Source organism: Crassostrea angulata, chromosome 5, assembly GCF_025612915.1.
Source record: "Crassostrea angulata isolate pt1a10 chromosome 5, ASM2561291v2, whole genome shotgun sequence".
Lineage (NCBI taxonomy): Eukaryota > Metazoa > Mollusca > Bivalvia > Ostreida > Ostreidae > Magallana > Magallana angulata.
The window spans coordinates 24,063,115-24,078,742 of NC_069115.1; the positions used below are offsets into that span (position 1 = coordinate 24,063,115).

The 15,628-nt window shown below is 32.3% G+C and overlaps 1 protein-coding gene across 4 annotated transcripts; it reads left to right on the forward strand.

Annotated features, from left to right (window-relative positions):
• Nucleotides 1-1,916: 1,916 nt before the first annotated feature.
• Nucleotides 1,917-10,329, forward strand: LOC128186136 (uncharacterized). 4 transcript variants are annotated; one of them, XM_052855875.1, is made up of 5 exons: nucleotides 1,917-1,989; nucleotides 5,048-5,169; nucleotides 7,181-7,256; nucleotides 9,647-9,757; nucleotides 9,971-10,329. In XM_052855875.1, exons 2-5 carry the CDS (start codon nucleotides 5,063-5,065, stop codon nucleotides 10,046-10,048), a joined length of 372 nt encoding a protein of 123 aa, XP_052711835.1. In that variant the 5' UTR covers nucleotides 1,917-1,989; nucleotides 5,048-5,062; the 3' UTR covers nucleotides 10,049-10,329. The 4 variants fall into 4 exon arrangements, with proteins under 4 accessions (XP_052711835.1, XP_052711832.1, XP_052711833.1 ...); XM_052855872.1 differs by having other exon boundaries at nucleotides 9,647-9,766; nucleotides 9,971-10,318; XM_052855873.1 differs by having other exon boundaries at nucleotides 1,940-1,988; nucleotides 5,044-5,169; nucleotides 9,647-9,766; nucleotides 9,971-10,318.
• Nucleotides 10,330-15,628: the final 5,299 nt, after the last annotated feature.

Below are 15,628 nucleotides of genomic sequence, written 5' to 3' on the forward strand. Positions count from 1 at the left end.
CTGTTTTGACATCTTACCTGGCACCTGTGAGCGTTTTAATTACATAATTTGAACAGTGGTTATTAACACTATTTATAATGATTGTTACCTGTTCGTTTCATTTTTATCCACGCCCATAAGTAATTAAATATCCAATTATATTTTATATTTCGGGATTAACTTTATGGGCGTGACTTTGTAATTATCGTCGAAATAAAACCAAAAGCCAAACGCAAATTGTCACCTTTGACATTTGCGATCTAAATTAATAAACTTTATATTTTGGCCTTATTTCAATATTTGGTTTTTGTTTCGAAGGTAAATATATTTTCATTTAATGTTATTTTTAATTGTCAATTTTAAGAACTGATTATATTGTAAGTTTAACCTTTGACATTTGCGATCTAAATTAATAAACTTTATATTTTGGCCTTATTTCAATATTTGGTTTTGTTTCGAATTCCCCGAATATCCTTTATTTCCCCGGTACCTCAGCAAAGCGAGTACACAGGAAAAACCGTTATAACAGTATCTTAAACAACATTGCATATACTATATATATATATACATGTATGTGTGTGTGTGTGGGGGGGGGGGGGGGGGGGTGAGGATGACACACAAGCATATTTGCTTCTATCGTTTTTCTTTTAAATTTCTGTTTTTGATAATTTTATGAAAATGGTATGCTAATGATTTATATTTCTGTTTTGTCTGGCATGTTTCTTGAAGCCTATTTTAATTAAATTTTGCTTCTGAAATAAGTGCTTTGCATGGGTTCATATGATTTTTTTTATCGGTCGGTCGTCCTTCAGCCGATTTGTCAAAATTGCCTGATAGACCAGTTGATTTTTGTCGTCAATACGTGAAAAGCCAGAGTACCGAAGATATTGACTCAGGTTGAACCAGGTGTCATTTGTTTTTACGTGAATTTTGATCCGGGGATATTTTTTTAATGCATTTATTGCATGATTGTGGGGAAAATATGAAGATCAATTCTCCCATGAAAAATCATATTTCCTGAGGGCAACACCCGAGGGAAATATGATTTTTCTGGAGGAATAAATCTTCATTATTCCCGAACGTTTATGCAATAAATTGTTTATGATCCCGAACGACTGGTGATAATTTAATTAGAATACATCAGATCAGTTTCTAATCGTGTTTCATTTCTAGTAAAGCAATATGGTAGTTAATGTTAACATTAAAAATTTAATATTAATGTTATATTCTTACCGTAATACCTCTTGTATTTCGTTATTAAAAGCAAGTTACATGAGCAAATATTATGAGTGAATTTCATTCAATGCTATCCATATATGTGCACATATGTGTGTACATATACTTCGTTCTGCACCCACACTCTGTGTTTACTTCTCAAAAACCAACAATGATTATCATCGATTCAACTTTTGAGAAAATTTTTGGCATACCTGTAGCGATGTTTATGTTTAAAGCTTAAAGTTCAAATTTTCACAGTTACATTGTACATATAATTGTTCATGATTGTTTTACATATATATGTTTCACCTACGTAACTTGTTCATGTCGAATTATCATCATTCGTGACTTCTCTCTTTCTCTAACTTCATTCGTTTGAGTTACCTGATGAATTACGGTCAAAATCGACTATATACTGACATAGGAGCATGTGCGGATCTAGAGGGAGGGGTGGGGTAGATCCGCTCCTCCCCCTGGAAAAATTTAAATTTTTGAAATTTACACCTTAAATTTACTAAAACATGCCTCGGATTCCTTCCCCTCCCCAATCAAAACTATTTGTCGGACCCCCCCCCCCCTTCCCACCACCCAAACTGGAAAAAAATAAGAAAGTACTCAAATTGTGATTATATGATAAAATAAATATAAGTTAGCCCCCGTCCATTGCAATCCTTACATTTCCTAGGCTGTCAGCACGCTGACCTATTGTCAACGAAAACGAAACCAAAACTCTTGGAGAACCCCATGATTTAATTTTCATATTAGAAAGGCATAAGTGGCAGGTGAAGAAAGGTTTGAATACATACTAATTTATGTTAATCACAATGTTTCTGCTTTGTTGTTTTTACTATGAAAACTTGTATTATTTCCTAGCTGCTTTAATTAGACTTAGTGTACCACAGGTACTTGTTCGTAGTACAAAATATGGTGTTCCGTTGGGGATACTTTCAATTTCGCACGTTCGCCTTTACAAAGGTGAAAGAGTGCTAAGTATCAAAGGCGAAAGAACGATAGTGATAAGGTGCGTCGGAGCAGAGCGAAGGTGCAAAGGCGAAGGAGCGAGACTTCTATCTTAGAAAAATTTTAGGATCATCCAAATTCAAACTTATTGACGAAAATCAAAACTGTCTTAGATTTAGCTAGCCTAGGCTAAAACTCTCTCTCTCTCTCTCTCTCTCTCTCTCTCTCTCTCTTGTCCATTCGGAAGTATTCGGGACACCTCGCGCAATTTTTCAACATTATCATCCGGGCTTTTCAATGGCTAATGCAATGCAAAATCCCCATAGGCTTTCTATTTTGGGATGTGTATTGAAACCTGAAGCGGTAGAGGGGGCGTTTCAAATCAGACAAGAAATTATATTGACGGAAGATTTAAATATTAATTACTACTCGTTTTGAATTTTAACATTTTACTATCATCATTAAGAATAGAGTTCGATAATTTTTTTCCTAAAAGGAATTATAAATCTTACAGTTTATGAAGATAATCATTGTTATTTTAAAAGAATTGAAAATAAATCAGGTTAGCTCAAATTTTCAGGTCCATACAAATTTCCAGTCCTTTCAAATGTTTGCGTAAAAAATGATATGGATGTCATTCCATGATAATTTTCTACCAAAAAGCACATGGCAATATAAATTCACACACAAAGTCATTTTATTTGACGCAGCACATAGAAATTCAAATACATCATTTATATAAAAGTTCATGTCATTCTGCAGGCATGTTCACGAAGCTATCTTAGGACTATGGTATGTCCTAAGTACATCTTAGGATACGTCTTAGTCTTAAGTCTGTTTCTCGAAGCTCTCCTAAATTTAGGAACCGCCATAACTTTGTCCTAACTTTAAGACATCACCAACCTTGTCCTAAGACCATCCTAAAGCTATAAAATCACGTTTTTAGGTATATGGGGATGTTGTGAAGCCTTTTCTTAAGACCGGTAATATAAGGCAATATTTTCCACAGCTCCAGCATTTTCGACAAACACCAAATTCCTAATCCGGGAGGGGGGGGGGCATAGTCAATTATTCTATCATGTATGTTCATTTTAACAAAATTATGTGGAGGGGGGCCCCGAACACTCACCACATCCCCGTTGCTACATGCCTGCCTTGGAGCTGACAAATTAAGATTTTTTGTTGTTGCAAATACTACTAGTATCTCTGTTTGACGAATGAAAGTTATTCACTTATTTTTTTAATCTACATTGTACACTAAATGAGTTACACTCATTGTTTTGATTATAATAATTTTTGATAACAATTATTTAAATGTCCTTTGCTATAAAAAGTAAATTTACATCGGGTTACATATACCATGCATGATCATTCCTAATTTTTATCACTTTAGTCTGAAAAAAATAATCTTTAAAACATTTGTAATGTTGAATGAACTGTATTTATATATTTTCGAAATATATTACAACTTATTTCTTATTTAACATGTTCGGGTATTCTATATATTGCAGATAAAAGGGAAATTGGTTGTGTTTGTACGAGTACATGTGTTTCCTCATGTAACGTTTCAAATTCTATGAAAATCGCGTGTTTATGTATTACATATACTTGAATGACAAGATTCTCAAATGTTAATTATGAAATGACAATACACACGTCTTGTTTACATAATTATCTACTTGTAAGCCAATTTTGTCCTGATAAATATTTTTTTTTTTTTTAAAAGAACAGTTATTTTTTGGGGCTTGTAATATTTTTTATTTTTATTTTTATTGGGGGGGGGGGTCATTTAAAGAAAAACAAACTAAATTGTTATTGGTAACTGATATATATTTAGGTAAAAATGCATACATTAAAATTACTGGTTTTAGGCGTTTTGTGTTAACTACCAAGACGTACAATTTTCTCTGGCAAAATGTTTAATGATTCATCCCTACACAAGTCTCTCAAATTCGATCTGAATGAACAATTGTGAAAAAATAAAAATGGTTGTAGAAGATTAGGATATCCTAACTTAAGATGTTCCTAAGTAACCGTCGAGCTACATCTTAAGACGTGTCCTAAGTTGATCTTAAGATGTTCCTAACTTTTTTCCTAAGTCATATCTTAGGAACACACTTAGGTCATATCTTAGGAAAGTTTCGTGAACATGCCTGCAGGTCTTTAGTATTTCAGGTCTTTAGTGTGTCCCGTTTGCCAATCCCGATACAATGAAAAACTCTAACACGACAGTCTTTGACCAACTTTTCATTTACGAGCAAAACAAAAAAATTGTAATATTTTTAAAAGGCATGAAACATATTTCTACATGCAAATTTCCTGGGTGTGGAGGACCCTTGACATGATATTTGTTTTTTAAAAACTTATTTTAAAAATGAACATTATATTAATTCATTAAAAAAAAACTATCCCGCAGAAACGCAGTTACAATATTTAAATGTGTATCAAATAACGGACCGCCTCCTGGCGGCCCGTAATAATCTGGACATTTTTCATATTAATGGATGAACGTAGTTTGAGCACAGAGGTATTCATTATTAACGAAATATTAAGCGAAAAGTGGTGGAAGCAAAAACTCGGGACATGGTATGATAAGTCTTCTACAACGGTAAGTCTCCTGTAACGGTGAAACCGGATGAACGTGTTTTTCGCGGTTTGTAAGTCAATCTGTGTCCAATTAGTTTTCTAGACTTTTTTACGCTATCGTTTGGCGAATTGATTTCAATCGTGCTTTCTTACTTTTAATCAACAGGAATGTACCTAACTAATTTTTAAATGGCATTCTTATTTACGACCGGGTTAGATTAGTGTTTCAATAAATGAGGAAATGAAGAAAAGAAAAATAAGGACTTAAATGTAAACTCATCATTAATTTTTTTCTTGACTGCAGTAAGGATTTCTAGTCATGGATTTGAACAACATTACGTCAACGGTTTGGTCATATATCACGTGGCCCCTCAGCTTTATTAGTCAACCAATCAAACAGCCTATTTTAGGTGGAGTTTTTGGATGGTAAGACTTAAGTCTTCAAAATCTTGTGTTTAAGCATTTTAATGTCGCTCACTACACCTTGAAGTAGTTGTAATTATTCAGTCAGCATTTTTACTTCATAATGAAAGGTACTTTAGCATGTATGATGCATAACAAATATATGATTCAAATAGGCGGAAATACGCAATTTTGGATTTTAAAAAATACGATTTTCAGATGTACAATTCAGTAAATATGAACAAAAGTACTAGGTGGATTCAAACTTCTAATCTTTGATTCACAAGCCCGATACTTTACCACTGAGCTTTTGTGGTATTCAACCAAATCAATTGATACAAACAATTAGCTTAAAGAAACCATTTAAACCGTCATACTGTGACATTTTATAAAGTATGTCTTGATGAAGTGAGCTACTGTCATGTTGTGGTTTATTTTGAATTTACTTGATGGCGGTAAATTCACAACATAACACTACCTTAAACCCATATTGCTGTTCACTTGCTTCACACACAATTCGTCATTTTAGATAAACTATGGTTAACGATCTCATATCCTCAGATTTTACATGAAAATATTAGGAAGTTATGAGTTTGAGCTTTAAATAGGAGAAATTTGAATCAATTTTGAAGAGCTCATAATTATATTATGTACATGTGTATCAAACATTCCATACATCCTAGGTTTTGTTGTATCACGATAATAACTAGTAAAGGTTACGTATGAAGTTTTTAAGTTCAATCCGTCCGAGCTTTCACAGATTTAGTCATTTTTCAATTTTTTCATTGTAACTCAGTCGGGCAAATTTGCTTAAATGTGTAAAATACCTGGAAACCTTAACTTTAGTATCAAACCTTAAAGTAACAATAAATGTTTATTGCATGTTCATTCTAAAAAAACTAAGATTTTTCTTAAATATTTATAGTACTCCCGTATGATCATACGAATACATGTACTTAGTAAACATAACAATCGTGAAGATTAAAGGGACTTAGATACAATTTGAGATAAAAATATTTTAATGTATTTTTATGTGGTAAATGATTTATTTGCGCATTTTGAATGATTGACCAAATTTTGAATGTTAGAAGTCAAGTTTAAGAAAGATATAGAGGTAAGAATTTATTGTGATGCAAACAACGCTCGACTCTTGTATCTGTTTACAAAAATTGTAAGTAATGTATGACCATTTCTTTCGTGGGAAACAAGATAAACTTATTCAATGTGTTAAAAAATAATATCATCAACAAAAGAAAGCAACATTGAAATTTATACGGTGAGACACATACTAGAGTGTAAACAATAACAAGTTTACAAAACAAAGCATGCCAAACTCTGTATCTTGCTTGTAACTCAATATTTGATTTTTTAATTTTGACGAAGCATTAAAAATACACATATTAACGATTTTAAACATAAAAAATGGAAAAATGAAATTTAAAATTTTGAGCTCAAATCGTGTCTAGGTCCCATTAAGGTACTTCACTACACCGAGACTTATACTTTTTAAGACACTACGTTACAAGATGGCGATTTAAATGTTTTTTTGAACTGTTTGTATAAATCGAATCAGGTGTATATCGTCATACATGTAGCTTAGTGGTTAAAGTATCAGGCTTGTGAACCGCAGATCATGAGTTCGAATCTGCCTGGGGCTTTTGTTCATATTTACTAAATAAATTTTTTGAAATTATCATTTTTCCTTTCTAAAATTGCACTTTTTTTTTGCCTATTTGACACATATACTTCTTATCCATCATGCTATCTATCATAATCAAATAATAGTGAGGCACTTTAAGGAGGCTGGGTGGTTAAAAAATTACACATCAGATCGACCTTAAATTTTTAGATACGATTTGTTAAACGTTAAACTATCATTAAATAAAGGCAACATTATATCAATTTTAGCTTTAAAATTTTAATATTATCTATATCTTCTTCTAAAGATGTCAATACAGTTTTTAAACGGCCACGACCATCCAACCCTTTTAAGTAAATTATTGATATTAACTATATTTTTTTCTCTTATTAACAGGGCCATTGTTTGGATTATCTTTCACATTGGATACACAGTCCTCGTGTACCTTGCAGTGCTGTTAATTCTCTCTCTGGTAAAATTGTGATTCGGGTGAATTTGGCTTTATAATCTGACCTATTTAATTTTTTTTTTAAACTTTTTACATCAGGTTATATTAAAACCAATGTGTTTTATAAGCTCACCTGAGCCAAAGGTTCAAGTGAGCTTTTTCATATCAAAATTTGTCTGTTGTCTGTCGTTGGCGTCGTTGTCTTAAAGGTCATATGAAACGATATCCTGACCATAATGAGTTATATTTGGGAATGAGTTCATAAGTGCCTATTTAATAAGACTGACATTGTTTTTTTTAATATTTTATGCAAAATGTGAGCGCCACAGTCGATCAAAATCACTTAATCGGGAAAAGGAACATTGACTTACGCGGCTTACCTCCCTTGTATATGACGTCAGTAAGACCCAATGGCCTTATATAGCTATGTTGTGAATACAATTATCCATGTCATTTTGCAGCATTTTAAAAGAAAAAAAGACACTATTTTATATAAAAACTGGTATAATTTTACAATTATCAACCACGGCAGTATTTTTTCCGTCAAGAAATGAAATCGTGCGCGTTTATATTTGATAGCGTGTACATATTCAGTTTAGAGACTGCACGGACAATGAATGATTTTCTTCATGGTTCTACATGAATATAATTTTAAAATATGCAAGTATATATGTTTTATTTCAATCTGTTTCATGAAATTTTCAAATTCAAAAATAACTGATCTTTAATTTTTTCCATTTGCACGTTCATGCAATTCATTAAGATTTTTTTCTAAACAACTTATAGGCCTCGTGGTGCCTCATTTGCTTCACGATTAAATTGTTTGTTTCGCTTTCAAATTCACAAATAGGTTACCATTTAATTATTTTTCGTCTAGGAGAAATTCCTTCAAATGTTTTGATTTTGAAACGTGTGTACTTGTATGTGCAATGTTTTGATTTTACAACGTGTATGTGCGGTGTTTACTCACAGATCCCTTCTATCTCACTTTCTTCCGCAATTTTTTCTTTCGTTCTTTTATAATTATTGCTGCTTGTTCTGACTAAGATCTATTGATTATCTTCACATTTGTTCACAACTATTTTTATCAAACAACCGATTTATTTTTTACCGATACATTTCTAAATCCTTAAATGTCATATTTCCGCTATCTAATTTAATAAAACGTTAATAGAGGTGTACACAGAGTATTTTTCTTAAGATATTGCTACATGTATGAATCAATAAGTCAGAAATTTATATTATTTCAAAATAAAATTTAAGAATAATTTTGCGGCATTTTTCAGCAGCTCTTAAATACAAACTATGTACACAATGCCTCAAACATTTTCATTGGCCTGCCTTATACTTTTTTATGTGACAAAATAAATTAAATGAATTAGAATGCTTTAATTCCCTTTAAATGTAGCTCAATCATTATACGTATCGAAAAAGAAAATGATGTTTCTATTTCAAAATGATAAGGATAATTCATTAATCAGCTGTTAATATTGGGGCATTTCTTTCGTTAAATTTTCACTGAAGTACGGGATCTTCATCATGATTTTACCGGTACTCTGGTGAGATCGAAGCTGATATTAGATTTATTCGATAACGACCAATTCAAAATAAGTCATCTGTACTACGAAATCAAATGATCTCATTTTAAAAGAAAGACACGTTCATATATGCAAAAACTACTAAAATCAAATCGATAAACTACTGTAAAATTACACTAGATTTGATGCATTGTTTACATCGGTGGGTCTGTGTGACGTCATTAATACACAAAATCAAGAACGATAAGCGGGGAAGAATTTTTTCATGTGCTGAGTTTTCACGGTTATTTCTCAGTAATGCAAAGGCAAAAAAATCTTACTTCACGTATTTTAACATTTGTTTATACCAAGCTTTATATTTATGAAAGAAAATTATAGTGTTAAAAATCGTTTCATATGACCTTTAAACTTTTCACATATTCGCCTTCTTCTCCGAGATCGATGGACCAATTCTACTGTACTTTGTACAATTTTTCATGTGGTAAAGGGGGATTCAATTTTGTTAAATTCAATTTTGCCACGCCTTCTTTTAAGGAGGGATTATTAGGTATTATTGAAAATTTCTGAATATCTAGAAAAATCTTATTCTCAAAAACTGAATAAACAGGAAGAGCTCATTGTTTAACTTAGGAAAATGTAGAGAAAAATTGACAGTCTTTGAAAATGAAAATATGCTCTACAAAGTTGTCGAGTTATTTGATACCCTAAGTTTTTTTTGGTTATTGCTGCCCAGGTAAGCGACGTGGGCCCTGGGCCTCTTGTCCAACGTTTTTATGTCGACCCAATAACATATAATAAATGTATGAAAATTCATTTTCTAATAATTGTGCTCAGAATAAATAATATATCAAAAGCTTTTAATGGTGGTTGTTCCAGGGCGCTGAAAAATTTGGTATTGTCACAATCACCATTCACTGGAAACGAATTTCCGAATTAATGAGGAGTACGGGGGTGAAGGATTCAACCGATGGAAATTTTCCACGAAAGGTAAAAACGGTAGGCGATTGAAATTCTTCAATTAAATTTTCTCCTAATTGAAGCTTTTAGCAATATTTTCTGAATAGTAAATCAATGACGAAATAAGTAAACAATGCTATACTGAAGCTATACGAAAGCTTCTAACCCGTTTAACTATATTCCCATTGACACATACTGTTCAGTAACTCTCATAAAAGGTACCCTTTTATTCTTTATTTTCAGATCCAGGACTTCGCGTCCGACAATTGGATGTTTTCTGTTGGATTGATTTTTGGGGTCGTAATAGGGATGAAGATATGATGACTGAAGTAAAAACATCAGAACACAATACTAGTTTGCATTTTTTTCCTCTTTGTAATCTATCAGCAGAGTGGAGAGTGTAACGAAAGGCCGGGCTTTTGCTACTCGATCTCCATGCATAAGTTAATTTAGGATAAAACTTTTTTCCATGCGCGACTATTTTCGCATTTAGACAGTTGAATCCACGCATCGATGGTTAGTTGCCAATCAAGCAGAGTTTGAACTTCAACTTCGTTTATGTACATGTAACATTAGAATTAGAAGATTAAAGAGATCTAAAAACTCAAATTGAACGTATTTTTTCATTCATTCATACTTTATTTCCTCCTTAAGGAGATAATGAAAATACATACAAGTTATAAATTTTCAGTTTTAAACATCAAATTATAAGGAAAAGGGAAAGAAGAAAAAAAAAGATGACTAACATAAATATATATACATAAAATATACATGATTTTATACTGCACTATTGTTCACAAACATTTCGTCAGAACTGGAAGTTATGAGCTCACATTGCACTTGAACGGAGGGCTCTGAAGTATCGGGCGGCATATGAACGCACTAAACGAAAATTGGTCAGGTAAAAGAACGCATGGAGTGACTTGTCCAGCGGAGTAGATGTATGGCGACCAATAAGAGTCATATATAGGTCATCTTCAGAGAGACCACTTATTTCTGTAATTAGTGGAATATCAAAAGAATTAATAATTACGCTCCACCACCTATTACGAAGATCGGAAGTAACTGGACACGTACATGAGCGGTGACAGACATCCCTGAATGCGCGATTGCACAACACACAGACATATATAGATTTTCATGATAATTACAATGCATATTTGAACACAATTTGGCAATAAATTTACACAAGTTGATTTTGTCGGGAGTTGATGGTTTTTTTAGGTTAACTTACTTTGTATTCTGACCAATAACGGAATTTTGTAAATTCGACTTTGTAATATCTACACATCTTTACTTTAACTATATATTTTACCGTGTTTATTTTCTTTAAAAAGTTACAGCTGTTTTTCGATCAACTTATGGACCAATGATGATTTTCAAATTAAACATTTAAAAGAGATACACACTTTCATTTGCGTCAAATATGAATGACGATGCATATTTTTGTTATTTTACACGCATTAAATGCTGTAAATTACAATGCTGAATTTGATCGCGTTACAAAGATATCAACTTTTTAATTCATGATATAGTTACCGGCCGCAAGAAGGGGGTCGGTAATATGACAAGCTTATCTTTAAAAAAAGAAAAAGAAAGGTGAGCTAGCGCTGTAGCCTTTTTTATATACACAAAGGAAAATTTTGCTAAATCTTTAACGCTTAAAAAGTAGACAGTCTTTACTCGTCGAGCAGGAGAGGCCCGAGAAGTTGCGATTGGGTGATTAGGTAGGGCGAAGGTGTAGTTTTATTAGAAATAACATACATGTATGAGTTAATGTTTGTAAACATTAAGTTCAGATTTATTATTCATTCTTTATCATCTCGCGCAACCTGTAGCATGACTGCATGCTGTGCGTTATGAGCAAAATAGAAAGAAAACCCACAACTGAATTAATGTTTATCGCAGTTTGTACACTTTTTTAGCATGTTAAAAGGACAAACCCTAATAATATTCATACTTACATTTGTTAAATTTGTTACAAAATTATCAAAATATCGTTAAAATAACAAGATCCTAGAAAGAGACTTGAGAAAAGACATTTCCGGTACTAAAGTGAAAGTAAACATTTTAAAATCTTGATATTTTCCGTGTTATTGGATTTAGACCTTGTTAAAGTAAGAAACCAACTTTTTTTGGTAATGGGTGTTAGAAGAATATCCAAAGTGAAACATTACAGCGGGCAGGAGATTAAGTTCATCCTGATTTTATCAGAACAAGCAGCCGTCCGAGCCAAATATTCGGGCTATATTTCTTAAATAACTAAGAATGGAACAGGTCCAAGATTTAGTACTCCCCAGTAGAGCTTGACACCTATGTAATATGCTTCCAAGTTTCAAGGCTGATGAAAAAAGTTGTAAATGATTGAACATGTAATATACTGGCGAATAAAAAAATCATCAAGATATATGGAATCACTAGGCAATATGACAGCAATGAAAAAAAATCAAAGAAACCTATTTTGGTTTCAAATGAAAAAAACAGGAATCCTTTTGATCTACAGCATGTACAAATAGTGCTAATTTTAAAATAGGTTACATATCAATACAATAATGTACTACAAATCTTCCATGTGGGATTGAAGCTGTTCAAGCTTCTTTCACAAATTTAAATTTATTTTTAACAGTGATGGTGTGAAAAGTTGACAAGTTATTAATAATTTGAATGATATTATTTCTTTATCTGTGTTTGCAAAGTTTTTGAATGCCTGTTAGAGGAATGAATGGATAGTTTACTGTTTAAACAGCTTGCAATAATGAGGAAATTTTGTCGCCCTTTGGGGTATTTCACAGATAGTGGTAAGAGTTCTTTAAAAGGGCATGGTCACGATTTTGGTCAAATTTTTTTTTTATGTTTGTATTATTTACAGTGCTTTAGAAATGCATTTCTAATGATCAAATGAAATTTGAGAGTCATTAGTAGAGGTATAAGCAAGATACAGGGCTCACAATTCTTTGTCATGTAAACAAGGCTCTTGCCCTGTTTTTGTTTACATAGGTTCCATATACCAGTAAAAAATCTTTTTCCAACCTATTTGTCTATCTTTTTATTTATTTTAAACATAGATATACAGTTCCTAACGTTTAACACATTCGTTTTAGGTTTAAAACTAAAATTTTTACTTCAACGTTCAAAATGTAAACAAATGCTTTGTGTACATAAGGAATAATTTCAAGCTCTGTAACTCGCTTATAACTCAACAAATGAGACTCAAATTTCGGTTACCTATTAAAAATGCCTTTCTGAAGCATTGTAAATGTTCAAATCGGAAAAATAATTTTTGACCAAAATCGTGACCATGCCCCTTTAAAGGTTTGCAGGAGTGTTACGGCATCAGAAAAGTTTGCAGTTTTCCCATCGACTTGAATAGTTGTTCAACGGCATCTGTGAAGGCTGTGAAAATCTGCATATTTCATGTAGCTATGTTTTGCCTGTTTTTTCCCCTAACCTTTTCGTAGGAAGTTGGTATAAGGTATGTTTTACCGGTTGATCTCTACAATCCTTGCATTATATGACCTAAGATTTTTTTGTACTTTTATGTGTAGGTTAGACAATAAATTAAAAAAGTTTAGAATATTCGGATGATATCTATTTTTTTTAAATTGAAAACGAAATTGTCATCGTACAGTCTATCTACAGTAGCTTTCCCAGAATGCCCGACCGTGAACTCGAGCATGCGTATTCCAGAAGTATAGACTAACGTAGTTTCTAGCGTCCGAGAGCGCTAGCAAAAAGTATCTTTGAGTTTCTCCGGAACTATAATAAATGTCTAGCCGTGCGTTTCTATTATAAACGTCTAGTTCAACAGACGTTTTGTTTACGCAACAGAGCTTTGTTCAAAGGGTGCGTGTGGTTGAACGAAACCATATGAATGTAAAATGTATTAGTGAAAAAATATTACTGGGTTTAAGTTGCATTTTAATCGTTTCAAAAAAAATATTTGATAAACACAAAGAATTCACCTAAAAAGGATAAGTATTCATTTTTATCACGAATTAAGTATATAAATACATGTATACATGTGTAAATTATTTATATTAAAGTTGGCTGCTATACACAGTTTTGTCCATATGTCTATGAGTAGATCTTTCATATAATAATAACTCGATCTTTTCCATTTAAAATTATAATAATTTTTCAGAAAAACAGAAGGTTTGCAGCCGCTTTCTGACGCTTGTATCAATTGATTTCTTCTTTAAGACTTATATACAAAGTAAACAAAGGAAGACAAACACCTTCATAATTGTTATATTGCTTCAAAAGGGAAAGTATGACATCTTCCGTACTACATAATGCGCAGTGAGGTTGGATTTGCTCATTAACCATCGAATTCCTAATATATAAATTATACTATGGTGAATTTCTTTGTAAAAAGACTGATTTATTTTGCAATACCTTGTAAAAAGTGTTATTTTACAACACCGCATTTTTCTCAATTTACGCAATTTTTTTTACAGCAAAACCCGTCTCTTTTGCTCTCTTTGAAATCGAGGTGTTCCCGAAGTAATTGAGAGAAATGTCGGAAGGGATCGACTATAAGCTGATTTCGCCCGACCGTGTTTACTTCAAGTTGTCCGACCCGGAAGCGATGCAACATTTGTGTTTTTATCGCATATATGGCTTATAAACCGATAAAATATTGTTGTGCACGTCCCTGCACGCGTAAAGAATCTTAGTGGGTCATAATATGCATATATGATAAATAGAAAGTAGCAGTGACAAGATAGATTTTGAGCTGTCCGCTAAGGAAATTTGCAGCTACCTTTTTAAAAAAGTCATGGTTTTCTACTAAACCCTTTACGTTCATTAGTGTCAACAGTAAAGTAAGTTGTATATATCAAGTTAAATATTTATTTTTATAAAGTCTGCAAAAGAATTTTGTTAAAATTTTTATTATATCTTTTCCAGAATTGCGGTATATATCTTAATAACTAACATTTTTTTCTTCAAAGAGTTAAATGTATAAAAGAGTAGTCTCGTTTTCTAAAGATCTAAAGATTGTTTCAACATTTTATCATCTGAAAGCTGACTTGAGTTCAGAAATACGCACCAACTTTGACTACCACCATATTAGTTTTCGATTATTGTTATAAATTCCCAATATTTCAGGACGAACACACTATTCATGAATCATTGCATTCAGCAGGTATTGAATTCACCTATTCGCAAAAATTGTAGAGACGAGTTTTGAAGAAATGAGATATGACAACCACTGCACTAATAAAGGATTTATCTTATTAAAAATGATAAACAACTAAAGAACCTTTAATGCATACAATTTGATACACAAGGTATTAAAACCAAAATATGACGTGAGAAGTAAATATTGGTGAGTGTTTGCAGGAATTAAAGACGGGGGTGAAATAAAATAGTCTACAGGGGTTCTGGCTTGCAAACGACATGAGAAGACCGGATGAATACGTTGAAAATATGAGCAAGGTGTTGCCGAAAAGTTTTAAATGGAGCAAATACTGTAAATCATGTTTTGCAATTATAAATCACCGCACGATTTGTTGGCTCTTTTCAATTCTTAGGGGGTTAAAATTATAAAACGACAAAGAATGTCTTATAATTATGACAATTTTAACATAATTGATATTGTTGTACTAAATAGGATATGTTAAAAATCATAAATTCGCAAATACTAAAGCAAGTTTGAACAATTCAAGATTATGAATTAGAAAGTTTACATTCCATTTCTCAATGAAATTAAAGACAAACGAAAAATGATACGTGAAGATGAAAATGTGGTGGATTCAGACTTTTGTCCATCATAAACCAAAAACAACACTAACTGAATTTCGTAAAAGTTTTGGTCATTGTGACAAGATTTATTTTCGGGAGTGCGAGTTGAGGAGACGCATCCGAGATTATTGTAAGAAAGTAAAAGTGAATGTTACA

What these genes read in the sequence shown, in the direction of transcription:
- LOC128186136 (XM_052855872.1), top strand. Translation starts at nt 5,063, where the DNA reads ATGGATTTGAACAACATTACGTCAACGGTTTGGTCATATATCACGTGG. An exon ending in TTAGGTGGAGTTTTTGGATG is followed by an intron (nt 5,170 to 7,180) that starts GTAAGACTTAAG and finishes TCTTATTAACAG; the next exon opens with GGCCATTGTTTGGATTATCT. An exon ending in TTCCACGAAAGGTAAAAACG is followed by an intron (nt 9,767 to 9,970) that starts GTAGGCGATTGA and finishes CTTTATTTTCAG; the next exon opens with ATCCAGGACTTCGCGTCCGA.